This window comes from Rhinolophus sinicus, linkage group LG02 (genome assembly GCF_036562045.2).
Source record: "Rhinolophus sinicus isolate RSC01 linkage group LG02, ASM3656204v1, whole genome shotgun sequence".
NCBI lineage: Eukaryota > Metazoa > Chordata > Mammalia > Chiroptera > Rhinolophidae > Rhinolophus > Rhinolophus sinicus.
The window spans coordinates 130,005,673-130,026,616 of NC_133752.1; the positions used below are offsets into that span (position 1 = coordinate 130,005,673).

Genomic DNA, 20,944 nt, shown 5'->3' on the forward strand with positions numbered 1-20,944 from the left:
CAATTATAATGATCACTTTTCTATACCTATGGATAAAATACAAAGGCAAGTTCCTTTCATTTGCTTTTTTTGTTTTAAGAAAAGTAAAACAAAAACAAATTTTTTTTAAGTTTTAGAGACTATTTAAACTGCTTCATTGCTGATGTACATAAGAATTGACGGAATGTAATTACTTGACTGATTGAAGGGTACTTTTTTGGAACACAACAATTAGAAAACATTGTGGTTAGAACATTTCTAATATGGATAATTTAGAGTTCATCCATATAAAACCAGTGTGAATGGTCTTATCACTACCACCCATGACTTCACATTCAAATTAAAAATTTGAGAACCATACATTTGCCAACAACATGAAGAGTTTACTTAGTGTACACACATAAAGCAGACGAATCTTTACCAATCTTTTTTGCTAAATATATTAATTATTTACTTCAAAATCTTAAGTAGAATGACAAGAAAATTCGTAATTTAAGTAAAGTTTCCTCCTGACTCTTTGCTGATTTTTAAGCACAAACACAATTTATACTATAGCAAATTTATTTTTTGGAAGCAATTAATACAGTAGAGATTTCTTTTAAATGTTTATTTGGAAAAAAGACACATCAAAAATCTTCAGGGTATAAAACTTGAAAACCTAAATAAATAAAAGCCAAAATCCTTTTCATGAACTTTTCATCTTTTGTCTGCCAAACCAGTTTTCAACATTGACTCCTCCTTTTTCCTAATTATCCACTTCCTTTTATCAAACTATTCACTGGGTCCCATCAATTCCATTTCCTTAGCATTTCCATCCCTAGTTCAGCTCTCTTAGTCCTGGTCATCGTCTTGTCTTTGTTTGGTTTACTGCAGCAGCCTTCTAAATGGGTTCTCAGTTTCTTTGCCTCTGACCTCCACTACCAACCTCCCATCCATAATCATCCTCTAAAATTCCAACAGACCAATTTATTTTTTTGTAAAATGAAAATCTCATCATGCCACTCTGCCGCTTAAATCCTTCAACAGCTTTTCTTTGTCCTTAGAATGAAGTTGAAACCCCAAAGGTTGGGATCAACCAATCCAAAGGTTGGCTGCTGTTTAGGTCTCCATCTGTATAGTCACTTAACAGTAAGAACTTGAAGTGCAAGGACTGTAGCTTTTTTAAAAAAAAATCTTTATATTCTCATCGCCAGCTCAGTGCCTGGAAGATAGTAGGTGCTCAATTGATATTTGTTAAGGAGTTTTGGGACTAGTTCTGTGGTTTAAAAAATACGCTCTCAATCTAGTGATGCTTAAATGAAGTGAACAAGTTTCCTGTGTTCTCCATCGGTTCTTTTAGATTCATCTTTATGCTTCCTTCCCAGACTGTCACTATCATTCGCTTCCTTGCACTATGGCACTAAGTTTTTTTGACTGATATAGCTCAATGATATTAGAATTGTCGACATAAGAAATGTGCAAACCTGCAGAGAATTTTTATAATAGTTTCTTTGAGCCAAACTAATGACACTTGCTGGGGAGCAAGATCTCAAATGCTCTGGATGGTAACAATTTTGCAGCTTCTTTTGTGCATTTGAAATTAAGGAGGGAATGTAAAGAAGATTACTTGGAGGTGGGAGAAAGTAAGGCAGGAACTGGATTACAGGATAGTTAACAAGATTCTGTGCTTTCCTGAGGGTGGTTACAATTTCTTTAAAAGGTGTGTTGACCTAGATGCAGTGAAACAATGGGTCAGGCTTGCTTAAGGCAAATATAAACTATTCACTAAAAAGTTATATGCCTGGAGCGAGACTACCCACCTTGAAATGCCCAGTTAGGAATTGATGATCAGATCACTCTGTGAGGTTACTTTCCATAGAACCCCTTTTTTTGTCCCCAGACCATAGCTAGGGGGTACGTACCAGAGAACTGCCTGGGGGAGCCCTTAGCCATCAACAACTAAAAACCAACACTCTTTAAGTTGCTGAGTAGAGTGTATATAAAAATGAGTGTATTTGATTTTAATCACTAAAATTCAATTTTGCTATTCTGAAACAAAGGAACATCATTTTAAATATATTTTCAAAACCCCAGAAAGTTATTTTAACATTTAGTTTCTGCATAAATAAATAAATACTATGAAGTTGGGGAGGTTTTTTACATTTAAGCCAAGATTTCCTAGTGATTTGGGTTTTCGCTCTGAGCTACTCAGTTAACGATTCAGATGTTCCTGAACCGACCTCTCATCCCTAACCATTCTCCCTGTCCTGCCTCTTTAAGTAGTCCAATAAAAATACCAATTATGAATCTGATAGCACTCCATTCCATCATGAAACAAATTCCATTACTTAACATTGGGATTCACTGGATGAAAGGTGGTGATTAACATACTTTAAGTGATGAAATAAGCATGTTAAGTCATTAATGATAGAGAGATTGTATAATTAGCATCTTTGACTGTATTACCACAAAATGGTTATTACTTTGTAAATAATTAATATATTAATCCATATTTCCATCTGTCCATTCATCTATTTTTTGGTTGAAAATTTCTTCTTGAATCATCTTACAATTATTTCTTGAGAATCTGCTATGTTCCAGGTTCTGTTCAAGGCAGTGGGGATACAGGATGTGAAACCTAGTAGGTAGGATGGTGTTTCTAGTCACAGGGTAGAGACAGACAGGAAACAAGGAAACAATGCACAGAACAATAGGGTTTCAGAAAATGCTGACTACTGTAAAATAAATAAACTATGGCAATGGGATAGAGTGATAGGTCTCGGAGAGAGGCCAACTTTAGTTAGTATGACTCAGGCAAGTCCTCTCTGAAGAAATAAAGGCTCTCAATGATGAGATCTCAACAATGAGCACGAGCTATGAAAAAACCTGGAGGCATAATGATACAAGGAGACAAGAACAAGAGACCTGACATAGGAATAAACATTTCTAGTCTAGAAAAAGGAAAGACAGAGTGACATTTTATTGTAATGACATTGTGTGTGAGCAAGAGAGAATGGCGACTTGAACTAGAGTTTTAATATCGAAGATGTTAAGTGGTTAAATTTGGCATATATTTTGGAGGTCCAACCAACAAACTAGTTACGGCATGTGGGGGAATGAGGAAAAGAGCGGTGCCTCAGTTTTTTAACTTAAATAACTCGATGGATAGTGGTGCCATTCACTGAAATGGAAAATATCAAGGAGAGCTGTCTTTGGAATTTGTTATTTGTCCTATTTGGAATTTGAGAAATATGTACTATGTCCAAGACGAAACATCAAGTAGGAAATTGAATATATGGTTCTGGAACTGAAGAGAGGCCAGGAGAAGAGATTTCATCCAACATGTCTATGCTATAGGCTATTTTGTTCCACATCCATTTCAAGTTCATGAGAGCTGTGGCCACCTACATCAATATAACAGACCTTGAAGGCCTAAGAACTGAGACCACCTGTGTCAGGATGACTGAGTTATTTGTTCCAGGAAACTGCCCAGGGAAGACAAAACCATAAGCCAATGAATAACTTCACTGTTTGCTTTAGGAAATCCCTGCAAATCAGCTTATCTGAGACAACAGTCTCCCTTATCAAACCATGGCTTATGCATCGAGACTCACTGCAAGATTCTCACCTTACTATGTCCACCAACCCTCAACTATTATATCATGAACTTTTCCAGTCCCAATCTATTCCCCACTTTAAAATATCTGCCATAAACTCCTTGAGCCCAGACTCCCGCCAAATCCTATATAATTCTTCTCTGACTCCACCCTCTTGATTCTGTGTAGGCACTGTTCTCCCTGACTGTGGTGATTTCGAATAAACTGAATTTTGCTTTGTTAATAAAGTTCATCTGGTTGTATTTTGGTTAGTTCAAGATTCTTTACAATTTTTGCTATCCTGCCCTTATAGTTAAGTGTGAGTCCTATAGATAACTGTTTACCTATCTTCTCTGAGACTCACAATTAGCAAAATGAGATTTCTGAAGTTGAGGGGGACCCTTAGTGAGTTACGTATCATTGAGTTAGCTCCAATTTCTGGCAACCCTATGAATAAGTGATGTCCTCCATGTCCTGTCCTCAACAGTTCCTGTATTCAGTCAGCCCCTGTAGACTCATGCCTATGGCTTCTTGTATGGCGTCAGTCCATCTCCTACTTGGTCCTCCACTTTTCCTACTGCCTTCTATTTTTCCCAGCAGTATTGTCTTTTCCAAAGAACTCTGCCTTCTCATGATGTGCCTGAAGTAGGACAACTTCAGTTTTGTCATTTTTGCTTTCGGCAATGTTTTAGGCTTAATTTGCTGTAGAATCTACTTGTTCGTCTTTCTGGTAGCCTAGGGTATCTGTAGAGTTCTCCTCCAACACCACATTTCAAATGAATCACTTTTTTTCCTCTCAGCCTTCTTCAATCTCCATCTTTCACATCCATATATAGTAATTGGGAATATAAGGGTGTGAGTGATTTTAGCTTTGGTCTCTAACGATATCTCTTTGTTCTGAGAGATCTTTCCTAATTCTTCCACTGCTGCCATTTTGAGTCTCAGCCTTCTCTTGATTTCTTGGCTTCAATGTCCATTTGAATTGATGACTGAACCAATGGAAGTAATATCTTTAACAATTTTGATATCTCCATTGTCTATGTTAAGGTTGTGCATTTCTTCATTAGTCAGGATTTTTGTCTTGAGGTTCAACTGCAATCCTGCTTGGGCACTTTCGTCTTTCATTTTCATCAAAAAGTTAAATGGTGCCATCTACATATCTGAAGTTAATGATCTTCCACTAATTTTCACTCCTCCTTTCTCTGAGTCTAGCTCAGTTTTTCATATAGGTTCTGTGTACAGATTAAACAAACAGGGAGATAAAACACACCCTTGTCGGATGCCTTTGCGTATAGGAAACCATTCTGTCTCTCCATATTCTGTCCTGACAGTAGCTTCCTGTCCACAGTACAGGTGACACATCGGGACAATCAAGAGCTGAGGCACAGCCATTTCTTTCACAGCCGCCCATAGCTTCTCATGATCCCAGGAGTCAGAGGCTTTATTGGAGTCTACAAAACACAGACTAACTTTCTTCTGAAATTCTCAGAAGCACCCCAGTATCCAATGAATGTTCACAGTTAGATCTCACGTGCCTTAGACATCTATTCTAATCAATTTATTTTACAAATTGGAAAACTGCAGCCAGAGCAACTGTGCCTCGTCTAGTGGTTACCAGATCAGACGACATAACTCCCAGGCTGGCACTCTTTATGGAAGAACATACAAGCTCATGTGGAGCAAAATGAAATAAATGATTTTATTTCATTATATTACCTATAAATTTCCTAGCAGGGCAGGAAGCAGCCTGGCTGTTTTGTTTTTCTTTTTGTTTGTAATGCTTTGTATTACGTGCCAGGCTGGCTTAGGTACCAAGTGTATGTATTCATAAAAAATATTTTAGTAATTTAGTAAATATATGATATATTTTTCAGAAATTCAGATGTTGGAAGTTTATTGATCAGCAGAAAGATATAGAAACATCAGCTGCCAAAACATACAATTCCTGATGTAGCTGCAATTTTCTCCTAAATATAGAAGAAAGGAACAAAAACAAACAAACAAAAAATCTTAACTCTCTAAGTCAACTGTATATCTTCTCAAAGGGCAGGATTTGCTGTATAAAATGTTCAAGAAGTTAGAGCTTCTTTGAATATTCAAGATATGAGTCTCTTTGAAGAAACTGAAATACACAAGTTTGTTATGGGTACATCTTCCCATTTTGACTCAAATCTGGTAAACGTTGTGGAAAATCTGATACTTTTTGTAATAATTTTGTACCAATGCAGTGGATCCCTATGGCATTCTCTTCTCATCCCTTTCATTCAGAAATTCTCTCTGCTGACCTCCTCCATATTATGACAGTGGGAGCTGCCACATAATGACTCCATGCCCTCACCATAGTTGATTGGACAAGAGGTGGACACCTGGACCGTATTAGGCCAATGGGCCAAAGGACTGGGGACCAAGAGAATTAAATCAGTCTCTCAGGGCCTGGATAATAAATGTATAAAACTCAGGAGTTGCCATTAGCTATGTCCTGCCATTTGGCCCCATGGAGCAAAGGAGGCCATATTTTTGCTTGGATGTTCTCTGAGCCCACGTAATAAGGGTGGGTGAAACTATTCAAGCCAATCCTCATTTATACACTCTAATACCAAATTAATACCAGACATTTAAAAAGAATAAAAGAGAGAGAAAAAAGGAAATGAGAAGGAAACACTACCAAATACTCACCCTATGCCCCATGCCCTGAAACCAAGGCAGTAAATTATCATTTGTTCATTTTCCATGTGCTAGACACTGTTCTAAGCACTTTATATGCATTGTCCTATTTAGTCCTTACTACAAATCTGTAAGAAAAGTACACTTACTATCCTCATTTTAAAGATAAGAAAACTGAAGCACAGAAAGGTTAAATGATAGAACCAGGGCTCAAACCCATGCAGTCTGACTCTATAACCTGGGGTCATAAACATGACATTACGATGCTGCCTTTCAGTAAGGAGAAATGTGGTCAACTTGGCATCATAGGTAGCCTTCCTTGGGGAGAAAGACAATAAACAAATCAAGGCAAATACATGGAACGTCTGGTGATGCTGACAAGTGCTATCAAGAAATGAAGAGCAAAAGATAGGGCAGGGAGGGCCAGCGGGTCGGCCTGGGGACAGCTGTAATCTCACAGAAGGGACTCAGGGAAGGCTTCACCCTGAAAGCGATGTTTGAACAAAGGCTTGAAAGAAAGGAGAGAGCAAGCCCTACTGAGGTCTGGGCAGAGTCTTCCAGGCAGAGAGATCAGGAATGCAAAGACCTCCAGGTGAGAGCATGCTCACTGTGTTCCGGGATGAGCAAGGAGGCAGGAGTGGTCAGGAAGTAGAAGGGGGAGATGAGATCCAAATTCTGGTGGGGGATCATGTGGGGCCTGAGATCCACTCTAAGGTCTCTGGCTTTAACTTTGAAAGAGATGGACAGTCATTGCAGGGCTTTGAGCAAAGGAGTGACATGATCTGACTTGTGTTCTATAAAAATTGTCCTGCCTGCTGTCTTTGGAATAAAATGGAGGGAGTGAGGGCAAAAGTAAAGAGATCAGTTAGGAGGCCACAATCCAGGGAAGAGACTGGCAGCTTGAATCAGGGTGGTAGCAGTGGCAGTGATGAGAAGGGGTGGGCGTCTTGACACATTTTGAAAGTAGAGCCAATAGGATTTGCTGATAGATTGAATGTAAGAGAAAGGGGTAGGGGTGGGGATGAAGGATGACTCTAGTTTTTGACCTGAGCAACCAGAAAGATGAAGTTACCTTTTGCAGAGATGGGTAAATCTGTGGGAGGAACAAGTTCAGAAGGTGGTGGGGAAAGATCAGCAGCTCATTCTGGACAGGTTAGATTTCTAAGGGGAGCTAGCAAGGACATGGCTAGATATACAAATCTGAAGTTCAAGGGAGTAGTCTGGGCTGGAGAAATAAATTTAAGAGTCTTCAGTATAGGAACTATATTTAAAGCCTTGAGATTAAATGAAATCACCTAAGCGTAAGTATAAAGAAGAGATCTGAGAACTGAGCTGTAGAGTATTCCATCTGGAAGAGGACATTAAAACTAAGGGAGTCAAAAAGAAAGAGCAATACTGCATCATACTATGGGAAAAGACCATGTTCATTTTCACAGGTATAAAGCTTCAGAGGTGTTCAGTTGCATAGCGGGGCGAGTTATCCTTACCAGGGTGAGGCATGTTTATAGGCACAAAAAGAGGGACAGTTGTGATTACATAGACACCTATATGGGATCATTCCAGCTTCCTTCTCCAGGATTTAAAAGAAAAAGGAGAAATTCACATAAAATACTGAATCCAAGGTCAGGAACTTCTGTCGCTGGAACAGTTTTGGTTGTATAAGTGGGGCCATGAGATGGAGTGTTTGTCTTTCCCACTAGTAAATATTACTCTGATGTAACAGTATCATATGCAGCAAGTTACAGCACGATGCGACTGGAAAGTGTTTACTCTGTTTGATCTTTTTCAGAACGGTTTCAGTGTAAGGTTGACGAGTGTAAAATATATACGCATATATATTTTGGTGGGGGGCAGGGTGCAGAAGATAGGTTTTGATGGGTAATCAGAAAGTAAAATAGAAAGTAAAAGTAGAAGATATAGACATCATCTTCCAAAAGCTTATCTAAGTGTTAAGAATCGTTTTCAAAAGAGGTAAAATCAGAACTCATATAAAGTGAAGACCTGTCAAAGATTATTATTCTATATTTTTAATGAGAAATTGTAAAGATGTCACAAGCAATTTGAAGTCAGAGCATCACAAATTTATATGGAGTAAAATAATATTGACATGAATTTAACAAATGATTGCAAAACTGGCTTTTTCCATGGGGAGGGGGGATTGGGGTGGGGGTTGGGGTAGTAGGAAAGAGAAGGGTTGTCTGTCCACCAGACAGAAGTTATTTGCTTGCCTGTAGACAAGAATTAGTCCTATGGCAAGGTTATAGGGAGGCTAAGAAGCCAAACCAAGAAACTCCATCAGGGTCACCTGCAATACTTAGAAATTTGAGTGCATTTACCTTTTTATCCATTATACGTACAGTTTTTTTCCTTATAAATTGGGATTGTAGTGTATATATGATATATTATTTTATATTGTTATTATATATATATTATATATTGTTCTAATTTTTAAACTTATAACTATGTTCTAAAATGTTTCAGTGCCATTAAATCATTTCTTCCAAAATGATTTTTAATGGATATATTATATTTATCTTAATTATTCTTCTTTGTTGAGCACTTAGGATATTTACAAATCTCTACTGTAAAGTGATGTTTTAATGAGTGTCTGTGTTCAAAACTACTAGCCCACACCTAGATTATATTGGTAAAATAGATTCCTATAAGTGGAATTAGTGAGAGCAAGGGTAAGACCTTTTAAAGAACTCTTTTAAGCCAAGTAGCTCTTAAGGTTGCTTTAATTTATACTTCCATCAGAATGTTTAAGAGTACCCATTGCCCTGCACCTTAATAAATATCAAGTATTACCAATTAAAAATTATTTATAGAAGATACTAAAATCAGCACAGGTCATCAGCATAATATACACAATGTTACGCTGACTAGACTGCCTTCATTATGGGGGGAGACAGTAGTGAAGCTTTTCACCCTAAATACAGAGCGTGCCAAAAAAATGCATACACATTTTAAGAAAGGAAAAAACTGTGTTCAAATCATAATACAATGAATAACTCCAGCATTCATTAGATTAACGCCATCTTTTGAGCGAATTCCGTACTACACATTGCTACCGTAATTCAATTCAACTTTGAAAAGTAATACATAGATAACATCTCTTAAAATGTGTACATTTTTTGGCACCTCCAGTAGAAATGGGCTATTCTAGCAGTGTTATACAGTCAAATTTAAATTCAGCCCCCCAAAAATGTATATTATCTATAAGAAATTCTTAGCTTTTAGAAAATGTAGACACAGAAGGAAATAGTGTCAATTTAAATCATATGTAAAAGACAATATCTTGCAACAGGCACTTGAATAAAAATATTTAAAAGTAACTACAATCTCCTCTAGGAAGCACGATGTTCAGGAAACGAATTGTGCAGATTAATTCTCTGTGTAATCACAGAACAATCATTTCATGTTATTATGCTTTCGTGTGGGGGGAAAAAGAACAAAATGCTTGTTTGACTTTGGTGGTTTGATTATGTTTTATACTTGTGCCAGGTTCTTGATGGGCACTATGACTAGCACTCACAAACCTCAGCAAGGAAGATTTTGGGGTTCCGATTTTACAGATAAGGAATCAGGCTGAGAGGAGTAAGACACTTATAGGCCATTATTTGAGCCGAGGTTTGTCTGAATCCAGAGTCTGACTCATTCCATCAGGCCACAGTGACTCCTCCAGAGCTACAGTAAGGCTCCTTGTAAGAGAAAATGACCCCAGGCTGGTGACAAAAGAAGCCCCTGATACAAAATCACCAACTCCCTCTTGGGTGGCCCAAAGTGGAAATGTTAATGAGTTAACACCTTGTTATTTCTGAATTTAAATTAATATCTTATAAATTAGCATTGGACTGCTTTTATTTATTAAACTGTAAGGAGAGAACAGACAAGAACGAAGAGGAAGAAGTACGAAGTACGGGGGTGGGGGGGAATGAATAAAGAAGAGTAAAACCCAGCCCTTGTGAAATGTAAGAAAACCCACAACAACCTAGAGCATGTCCAGGTGCTGAGTAAAAAGAGGGTGATTGTGAGGGCATTTCAGTATATCTGGAGATTGGAAAGCAGAGGGATGGGTGGTTTTAGAATCAAGCTAAGTGGGGGAGTTAGTGGAATGGTCTCCTAGGTGGGGCACGGAGCCATCTCTCTTCTTCCTTTTGCCATCTGGCCCCACCACAGGGATGTAATTTCCTCACTTCCTCCCCAGCAGGCGACTGTTTGTGGGTCAGAACTTCCCTCTCTTGAACGGGCAAATGCCTAAGCATTTTTATTCCTTTTCTTTTTCAGCCTGCATACTGCACCCACCTCCCACCTCCCACCTCCCAACAATCTTTCTTTAGACAAAGTCCTCTGAGTACTTGACTAGCGGTTAGTTAGGCTGGGGAGGCAGAGAGGTGTCTGGCTTAAGAGCAAATGCTCCCACATCAGGCTGCCACGCCTGTGGCCTGTGTGAGCTTAACAAGTCACTTAATCATTCTTTGCCTCAAGTCTCCCCACGTGTAAAATTGGAACCCATTCAAAAATATTTATGAAGCACCTACTATGTGCCAAACATTGACCCTCTGAAGATGGAGCAATGAACAGAACAGAGAGCCTATTTTTCCAATGGGGGAGACACACTTTAACCAAATATATACTATAATAGTAAGTTTTAAGTATAATGAAGAAAAATAAAGGAAGATAAAGGGATAAGAATGATAAGGAGTGACATTTTTAAAAAGCCTCTCTAAGAAAGTGACATTTGAGCAGGGAGAGGAAAAAAGCAAGTCATGTCATAGATCTAGAGGAATTAGAACAGCAGGTCCAAAAGCCCTGAGTAGGGGCAAGCTTAGCATGTTCAGGCAAGAGCCCAGGGAGAGTCGCTCAGGGCCAGGTCATCTGGGCTCGTAGGCCTTGTTAGGAGTTCAGATTGATTGTAAGTGTGATCAGAAGTATACCAGTTAAACTTCAGTCACAGGAAACAGGAAAGACTCTCGTTATTTAATTAGAAAGAGATTTAGGTGCTTATAAAACCATTGAACAGGTTAAAGGAGGAAGCTCTAAGCTGGTCCTCAGCAATGAGACCCAGGACACCCCCACCAAACTAGCCTGCCACTAAAGCTGCGACCTCGGCCACAGTCAGGAAGATGGCCAATCAAGACGTTGCAAACGAACTGGTGATTTCGAGAACAGATGCCACGGCAATGACCCAAGGAACAGGAAGCCCTCATTGCTGCCATTACAATCATCTCAGCTACACTAGTCAGCGCAGCCAGGACATGGCCTCCACTCCTCTTCCACTGTCCTAATATCTCATATGTGTCCAAGCCAAAGCTGCAACAGAGTCAAAGAACTGTGGTTTTCCATTTTCCAGTCCCTGCAGGATGGGAAAGCACATTATAAGACTGGAATGCATGCTGGAGGCCACTAGGTGGGTAAGGAGGAAGAGAGTGGTGGGATTTGCTAAAATGCGGGATCACTCTCACTGCTATGTAAAGAACACACTCAAGTGGGTCAATAGAAGCAGCAGTAACAGTTAAAGGGCTACAGCAGCAGCTTAGATAAGAGATTTACAGAGAGCCTTAGAGTGCTGACCATGAAACAGTAAGAAATGGTGAAATTACCTATTTTGTAGGAGAGCCTCTAGGATTTGCTGATGGATGTAAGTTGTAATGAATGTAAGGAATCTAAGATGTCTTCAGGATTTTGACCTGAACACCAAGGTCAATAGTAGAGATATGTACAAAGAACACTGGGAAAGATATGGATTATGGGAAGAAAACACTCCCATTTTTCTCAAGCAATAAAGGATACCTCAAAGCTCTTAGTGTAGCTAGGACAATTGGGACGGGCTATTGTCTTTCATTAAAATAACATTTTGTCTGACTCCCTGAAGCTGAAGTCACCAAGGCTGCAACTGGATATTTCTGAACAGTAGTCATGTCTTCCAGGTGGAAAGAGACAGCAAGACACTCAAAATCTGGTATCCTGAATCAGCTACTTACCAAGGCCACAACAGCTACTATGAGGTCCCCAAGTTATTCAATATTCCTTTCTGAAGGTGGTGATCTCAGCTCCATTGGAACTTGGCGCTTAGACTAAACCAAGATTATTCCTTTTATCTGAATTGGAGGAAGACCTAGATAGCTTGGGAGATGTCTCCTTTCCCATGGACCAGCAGGAGAGGATGGGGCCCCTCGTGCCCAGTTTATGGCACTAGCCACATAGGGTTCAATGAGAGACCATTCACAGAGACTCTGATATGGAATCCAAAAAGAGAAATACAAAGAGGAACGGAGAACCCAAAGGGGGGAAATATATAAATGTAAGGACATTGTTTTCCCCCACAGGATCTTATTAATAGGTAACCTAATTACTAACCACTCAGGATATTGTTCCGAGAGATTTTCATTTAGCACCTCTTTTAATCTTTGTAACAAATTCTGAGGAAGGGTTATTCTCATTTAATGGATGAGGAGACTGAAGCACAGAGAGGTTAAGTGGGATGGCTAAGGCCATACCGTTAATAAGTCGCAGAGATGGGCTTCAACTCAGGCTAGTTGATTCAAGACTTCATAATATTAAATATATCTTACCCAATTGCACCCTTAGCGAAGGCTTTTATCACTATTGGGGAGAACTGGACAAAGGTGGGATGTAGCAGTGGTTTTTGTAGGGGAGCTTTTAGGTTAACCTAGTTTGAAGTGTGCCATTGTCATCAAGAAATGATTTACAGACCCTTGTTATATTGGTTAAGGTAACACTGCTATAACAAACCTTAAAATGTAAAATAGCTCAAACACAACAGAAATTTATTTCACACATACCTGAAGTCCAAAATGAATGTTCCTGATGGCAGATGGCTCTCCTCTAAGTGCCAGTCCATCTTGTGGCTCCTTCATCTTCAACACATGATATCCAACACTGTCATGTTCATCTCTATTAAGCTAGAGGAAGGGGAAAGAACATGGAAGGGTCTTACGGACCAGTTCTGGAAGAGGCATACATCACTACAACTCACATTTTATTGGCTACAACTCAGCCACCCCACTGTATGCAAGTGCAAAGGAAACTGGGAATTGCTGTCCAGCTAAATGCCCAGCTAGCCTGTCTGCCACATTGATCTCATTCACGACGTGGTTTCTCTCAATTTTATTCTCAAAAGGAAACTGGAATTTTAGTTTGGGATAACTTTGTTTTCTTTCCCATGTAAAATTTGCATTTAGGTCAAACAGGCTGCGTGCCTTTTCCTTTCACATTTAGTTTGCTTATGGAGAACAAGTTATACATTCATTTCTGGAATCTTTTGAAGTAAATAGCTCTCCTTTGATAATGTTGTCCATAGCTTTTTCCATTACTTCCTTCTTCACTGCTTTAATGGGGCATTACATCTTGCAGAAAGTTGTAAAGCTTTCATGTTTATAAACACTCCCTTGAACCTTAATTGATAAAACATTTACAACTTGTTATGCTTGTCTAATTTATTGATGCCTAAAATTTTAATGCTGTGATATGGGTAAGTGTATGCCAATGCCATTTTCACCTACTGTGATTATACATATCAATGAAGATTAGGTATTCACAAAGGTCATAGTAATGGTATCCTTATATAAAAAATACTCATTAGATTGGGCTTAAATTTGCAAGTCCAGGTTGTCACCTGTCTTTCCGACCAACAAGCTATGAATTGGAGGTTCCAACAACCTCCTCCTTTGGTTCAATTAATTTGCTGGAGTGGATCACAAAACTCAGAGAAACACTTAATTTACTACATTACCTGTTTAGTGTGTGTGTGTGTGTGTGTGTGTGTGTGTGTGTGTGTAAAACACAGGAACAGCCAGTCAGATGGAAGAGATACAGACAGCAAGGTATGAGGAAAGGGCTCAGAGCTAAAAATCTAATAAAGGATCTTGGATCCAAATGAAAAATCTCCCATTCAACTAAACCCTCATGTTTCCATACTTATTGCATACCCACATATTTAATTCGGTATGAGTTCTCTGGTGATGAAAGATATTTGACCAGCAGCTTAAGGACTTACCACATCTAGACCATTCATTTTCTCTTCTTTCCAGCATGAATTCTCTGGTGTAATGTAAAATATGAACTAGAATTGAAGGTTTACCCATACTTATTAAAATCATAATATTTTACTCCTGTATGACTTCCATAATTAAGGTCTGATTTTTGACTGAAAGATTTTTCCGCTCTCATTATAAGAATGTACTTACTGTCCCATATAAACTCTTTGATATCTCATTTGGATCAATAAAGAATGAAAGAGGCATTTTTTTGGAGGGTTATTGTTTGCCAAGGATACATATTATGATTCAATATATTTCTTGGTTCCTTTGATGTCTTGTTTGTTCACTGTGGTGGCCTGGTCCTAGAACTAGTCTCTCCTACACAGAAGTCTACAAGAACACCATGGTAATAAACTGAAGTCTGATACGGACTATGGAGAGGCTTTGGCAGCCTTTCTGTTGCCCATGGCATTGCAGTCATAGAGCTTGATGAGCAGAGCACAGGTTTGAAGGCAGCCTCCATTTGCATCCTGTGAGCCCTGGCTGTCCTTGTGTAGGTCACATCCTGCACGTCCATCCTCCAGGTCCCTCCTTGCAAGTATACGGGGAAGAAGGTCTTTGAGCTTCACCAACTTCCACTTACCATAGCCAGTCCAATCATTATTGGACATGCTCATGAGGAAGGACTCTGCAAAACCCAACCTCTCCCAAATTAATAAAAAATAAAATAAAGTTTTAAAAAATGAGCAGTGCCGATGCCAATACAGACAGAAACTACCATCCAGAAACATTCTAAAATAAGTGCTTTCAGTCCACGATTTCTATTGTCTCTGTAATATTCTAGTCTCCCACGCTAATCCTGCTGTCTAGATTCAAGGGTGTAGGACCAAAACCAAAACCAGAACAACAGCAACAAAATGACATGTGGGCCTTGACTAAAGATAAAGAAGACCTCAAAAACTTTTTAGCACATTAGGTGGCTGAGTGAAAAAAGAAAATGGAACACTAGATAGTTAATACCATCTTTGTGAACTGGGCTGCACTGACCCAAGACACAAAACTCAAGCTTCTGATCTTCCTGTAACCAGCCAATGCCCGCAGGCCACTTTACTTGCTGGGGCATGTACTGCTGACATATTCATGGTTATAAGACTCTCCAGCATGAAGCAACTTAGAAGAAACACCACATAGGAAGTGCTGGAGGCCTTTTCTCTCTGCTGATAACTACATGTTTGTGTGCAAACTTAAAACAATAATGTCGAATGCTGGTGCTTTCTTGGCATATCTCTGACTACAGGGTACTATCTCCAAGGGAAGTTTTTACCTTAGGAGAACTATCTGATCCAACTTGTCAGGCTTACCAAGTCATGCAAACAACTGAACAGGATCTCTGGTTGCCCTCTATATAACACTAAGTAGGAAGGCATTTTTGGTAAAGGAATCAATTGAAGCATACAAACTATTAGCAAGTACTCCTTAAAAAATAACTACATATTCGTAGATCCTTGCTTCCAGACCCAGAGAATCTCGAGGTGTGGGGCCCAGGAATCTGTATCTTTAAGATGTTCCCTAAAAAAAAAAAAATAAAAAATAAAAAAAAAGATGTTCCCTGGTGATTCTAATATAGACAGACCATAAGACCCACCAAACAGATATAAGATGCCCAGCAACCCAGTCTGGACATTTCTGCATTGGTCATTCATTCAAAAAACATTTGTCCAATGCCCTCTTGAAGTTTACATTCTAATGGGGGACAACAATAACAAATAAATAAAATAACCATATAACAGGTCTATAGAAACACATGGTGTGAAATTAGTCTATGTATACAAATACGGTAGGATATGAAGATAAAGTACAATGGCTAAGAGAAAGACAATGCTGCTATTTTAGATGGGTGGTCAGAAAACCCCTCTGTTATAATGACACCTGAGCAGAAACCTAGAAGTGAGAGACCAGCCATGTGCATATCTGAGAGAAAAATATTAGTTTAAGAAAACAGCAAATGCAAAGGTCCTGAGGCCAGTATGGCCTGAAAGAAGTGAGAGGAGCCAGAGTATGAGGGCCTTATAAGCAACGGTTCATACCTTGGCTTTTATCACCATGGGAGGTTTTGAGCAGAGCCGTGACATGACCTAATTTACTTTTTAAAGTGAAATGATTTTCTAAGTCAAAAACCTCATGAATTTGTTGTCTCACTGATAATATGAAAATAGGGAGAAAGCTGGGATGTTGAAAGTATTCATTTGACCACTTATTTGAGTGTTAGTAAAAAGTAGCAAATAATAAAAATTCTAAATACTAAAAACAAGAGAAGTAAAATTAGTTATAACATTGATTCATAGCCATGCTTCCTTAAAATGGCAGGTTTTGAGAGTCAAAAAAACTAGGTTCAACTTCCAGTTCTGCCTTCGTCTTTCTCATTAGTAAAATAGAAATAACATGTACTTCCCAGGTCACTGTGAAGAGTAATGAAGACCGTATATTCCTGACAAATAGAAGACCCTCCCTTCAGGGTAACTGCTATGCTTAGTGTTATTCTGTGTACATTGGCTGAACATTTCGCAAAATGGGAGAATACTGGTTAATATTAAGGAGAGTATTTGCTCAAATATTATGAAGCATGTGCAATAACTGATTATCATGCTCATTTAAACAATGAGACCGACGCAGGAAGGAACTTGGTGTGGTAAAAAGATCCCTGGGCTATAAATCAACCAATTTAAATTCTAGTTTCAGCTTTGCTACCAGGGGTTAAATATTTTAACTTTTATGGGCCTCAATTTCCTCGAAATTACACTCGATGATTACAGCAGTGCTTTCTAGCTGTAAAATAATACATTCAGATAAAACTCCAATATTGAAGTATTGGCCCTTCTGTCTGTATCACTTCTGTGCAACATCCTCTTGGAAAGTACAGTTGCAATAGAAGACACACATATGGTAACTTGGAATTTTTCTATATAAATGTGAGATCCTTACTTGATATCCCAGCGTTAGAAATTTTCCCATAAAAACCCATTGTCCATGTAAAAACACTTGTCAAATATAAAAGTGGCAAGTGTTATACGTCTCTTCTCAAAAAATGATAAAAACCAAAATAGTGCATTCTTCCCCATCACACCCAAATGCAGAAATTTACCTCCCTGTGAGTAAAAATAAGGAATAGAGTAATGAAATCCTCTGAAACATTACCAGAGATATGATTACATATGAAAGAACTCAGAAAACTCATGTATTTGAATCAGGGAAGATTTGTGGTAAGCTCATTATAATTTTCCATCTCATGTTCCTGGCAATGAGTATTTCCTGCTGGGTTTCTTTCTCCCTTTGCATATCCATGTCTATTTTTATCCATAATGGATACATTTGTGCATATTTTTCTTATTAAAAAAATGTTCCCGGTCCTTTAGCCAGCTTCTCCAACCAGGCTTCAGGCAGAAGTTGGATGTGGAAATTGTTCATCTCCAATGTCCTGTCCTTACTGTCCCTTTTTACAGAGAAAAGTCTCCTCTCTGGAGTTGCTCTACAATCCTTTCTTCCTTTTCCTTGCCTCAATCCAAAGGAAATGATTTAATAAAAACAAACAATAGAATTGTGGTTTCCAGGGGCTGCAAGGAAGAGGAAATGAGGTGATATAGGTCAAAGCTACAGATTTTCCGTTATAAGAATGAAATTCTGAGGATCTAAAGTACAGGGTGGTGACTATAGTTTATAATACTGCATTGTATACTTACAAGCTGCTGAGAGTACATCTTAAAGATTCTTAACACACACATACACACACACACACACACACACACACATATACACAGAGTTAACAGTAGTTAACAGAGTTAACTACTTTAATGAGGGATATGCTAATTATCTTGATCTTAGTAACCATTCTACAATGCATATGTAGATGTATATCAAATCACATTGTACATTTGAAATATACACAATTATATTTGTCAATTATTTCTCAATAAAGTTTCAAAAAACTGTAGAGGAAAGGATATAATTGCAGTCATGTGTCACTTTGGTGTGAACTTATGTTAACAGGTTACCTTCCCTGAGAGCATCTGTGCCTTATTATCTGTAGCTTTATTATTCATTGCAGAAATAAAAGCTTTGTCTCTTTAATGATGACATTTTCAGATGCCTCGAACTCCAGGCATTGGAAAAGTCTGTATGGTGAGACTTTACAAATGTTGTTCTGACCTCTGTGGGGGTGGGAGGAGGAGGGGGTCCCAAAATGATACTACACTACACACGTAGCCCAGCACAGCCTACCTCTCCTGTGGCAGAACAGGTGAGCAGAAGCCGAATGGCCCCAACACCTGGGGGGAGTTTACTTTTTTATTTCCTCCCATATATTTGGTGAGGACATTTCTACAAAGAATAAGTCATTAGGATCTTAGAATTTGGAGACTGAAATTCATCAGAACTAGTGGTCAATTTTTTTCTCCTGTCCCATACTATTCATAGGCACAAATCACTTTATCAATACACTCTCTCAAGGTCATGGGAAGAAGTGTCCTCGGGGGAGATTCTCTGATCCAACAAACTTCCTCAGTCACACAGATGAGGAAAAGAGAGCTAGCTGGACGAGATCCAGGCTTGTGGACAACCTTACATCACTAGGGGATCTTCTTTAAGTAAAATAATTCACAATTATGAATAAAACATTAGATATACAAGTAAATGTCTACTTATTGTGAGAAAAGAAATCACAACACATTACAAATTTTAGAAAGCTGATAAATCATGCAAACATTACAAAATCCAAAAATATCTACTTATCTACTTGACAAACTTCTATTAGTTTTTTCTTACCTTTTCTGACTGCATACTCTTTAATCACCTCTTCATATGATAATTTCATTATATTTTCTAATTGAAGAGAATTGAAAGGTAATTTGATCTTTCCTTCAACATGGTTGAGCAAAGTTTGTTTTTTATTATAGTTTAGAAAAGAAAAGTTTTTTTCAGTTTTATAATTCTTATTAGTAAGACTGTATAAATTTTTAGGAACGTTGCCAAATTTGGGACAAGCTCTATCAAGTTTCTTTCATGTATGAAATGTAAGCTTCTCAGGGCATTTAAGTTTTCTTGAGCAATGACTAATTTTAAATACCTTTTAAGCTGATGAGATACCTTTTAAGCAGTTTGTCATCAATGTTTTCATTGTAGTTGTATGAAATAAATCTGTGTTATTTTTATAGATATCAGTGTTTCATGTTGCATCAGTCTGGGTTCAATCAGGAGAAAAAAATCACACAGTAATTCGATAGGAAAAGTTGAGTAAAAAGACATAAAGAAAATAAACTGAAAAGAATATAGAACATAGACATAGCAGGTAATAGGAACAGCTACTACCTTCAGGCTGAGATAGAGTGCCCCAAACTCCCTCACTCACAACCAGAATTGATATAGACATACCCGTAGCATAGCTGTGACTCTCTGAATGGCAGAGAAGTGGCAATGGCGCCCACTGGTGGAAGTTGCTGGAAATCTGCAGAGTGCTGGTGAAAGCTGATCATGGGACAATGTCTCACCTGAGGCACTCCTTTACAAAACTGCCCAAGAGTCTTGCAGGGAGGACTGCAGGATACTGTGCACTGCAGGATCTGGGCAACGGAAAAGCTGCAAGCACTGTAGGAGCCAGACGCTGGAGGAACTGTCTACACAGCAGGAGTCTGGGGCTGGAGAAGCTGTGAGCCGAAGTCTTGGGTGTTGCAGGAACTGGCCAAAGCACACCAGAATCAGGAAGCAAAACTCTTTCCTCTTGCAATGTTCCTCTAGCACCCTCTATTGACCAAGCCTCAGTGCTAGCTGGGAAAAGAAATTTATTTAAAGGGCCCAGGTCCATTTTTCAAAGAGCAGCCAAAAAAGGGTGATTTGAAGTTAAGAGGCAAGTACAACTTGACGTACGTCAAATCAGTATGAAATTTAAATCTTTCTCGATGTGATTGACCGCTTTAGTTAAACAGAATATTAAACGATCCAAGAGTCTTCTTTCCCTTTTTCAGTTACCGCTTTTGTTATGCTCAGAAAAAAATTTTGTTACCATTTTCCCCTCAATGTCAGAATAATTTCCATTGATTTTACTGTTCTTCTTTATCCCCTTTGTTTCATATTTCACTAAACGTCTACCAGAATTTTTCTCAGTTCCTTAATAAATTTAAAGCTAACCAAAGAAGGTAGCCTTACTATTTCTGACTAGTTTTGTTGAAACATCCCCCAAATGTCTTTCCAAATTGCAGTTACAGTGACATATTCCCAACTTAACTTTCTTTAGCTGGGTTCTAAAAACGCCCATTGCCATTCCAATGCCTACTGATATTAGGGAAAGTCTAACAGATGGGAAGTCTGCCTGGAAAGAAACAGTGCTTTAAATGTCTTACTTTTGCCAATTTTAGAAAAACACATGATCATGGAAAACATGTGATCATGTAAAATTGCATTACTACATAGCAGCAGAACCTGACCACCAGTTCATTCATTTTTCCATCATATTAAACCCTCTGGTCCTCTCTGCACAATTTTTAAAGACAGACACTATATACCATTACAAGCCTATACTGGGACCAGGCAATAAAGTGATCTCAGATGTCCACAGAGGAGTCTAGGCCTGTTCCCCACTGCTCCTCAGCTCATGGTTTTCTAGATGCCTTGGATCCATTCCACACCATATACTGGCTCCTGTCCTTTGACTAGCTCAGGGATTGAAAATTCTTT

At 38.6% G+C, this 20,944-nt stretch overlaps 1 protein-coding gene across 2 annotated transcripts in view; it reads right to left on the bottom strand.

Moving 5' to 3' along the window:
* ZDHHC17 (zDHHC palmitoyltransferase 17) overlaps positions 1-19,943 on the bottom strand; it is a 137,196-nt gene extending 117,253 nt beyond the window's left edge. Inside the window, exons 1-2 of one of the 2 annotated variants that reach the window (XM_074325387.1) lie at positions 19,646-19,943; positions 13,025-13,144 (exon numbers count right to left, since the gene is read on the bottom strand). In XM_074325387.1, coding sequence (XP_074181488.1) covers positions 13,025-13,144; positions 19,646-19,654 — 129 coding nt within the window. In that variant the 5' untranslated portion in view covers positions 19,655-19,943. The remainder of the gene's footprint in view (positions 1-13,024; positions 13,145-19,645) is intronic. The other variant, XM_074325389.1, reaches the window with a different exon arrangement.
* Between the last annotated feature and the right edge of the window lie 1,001 nt (positions 19,944-20,944).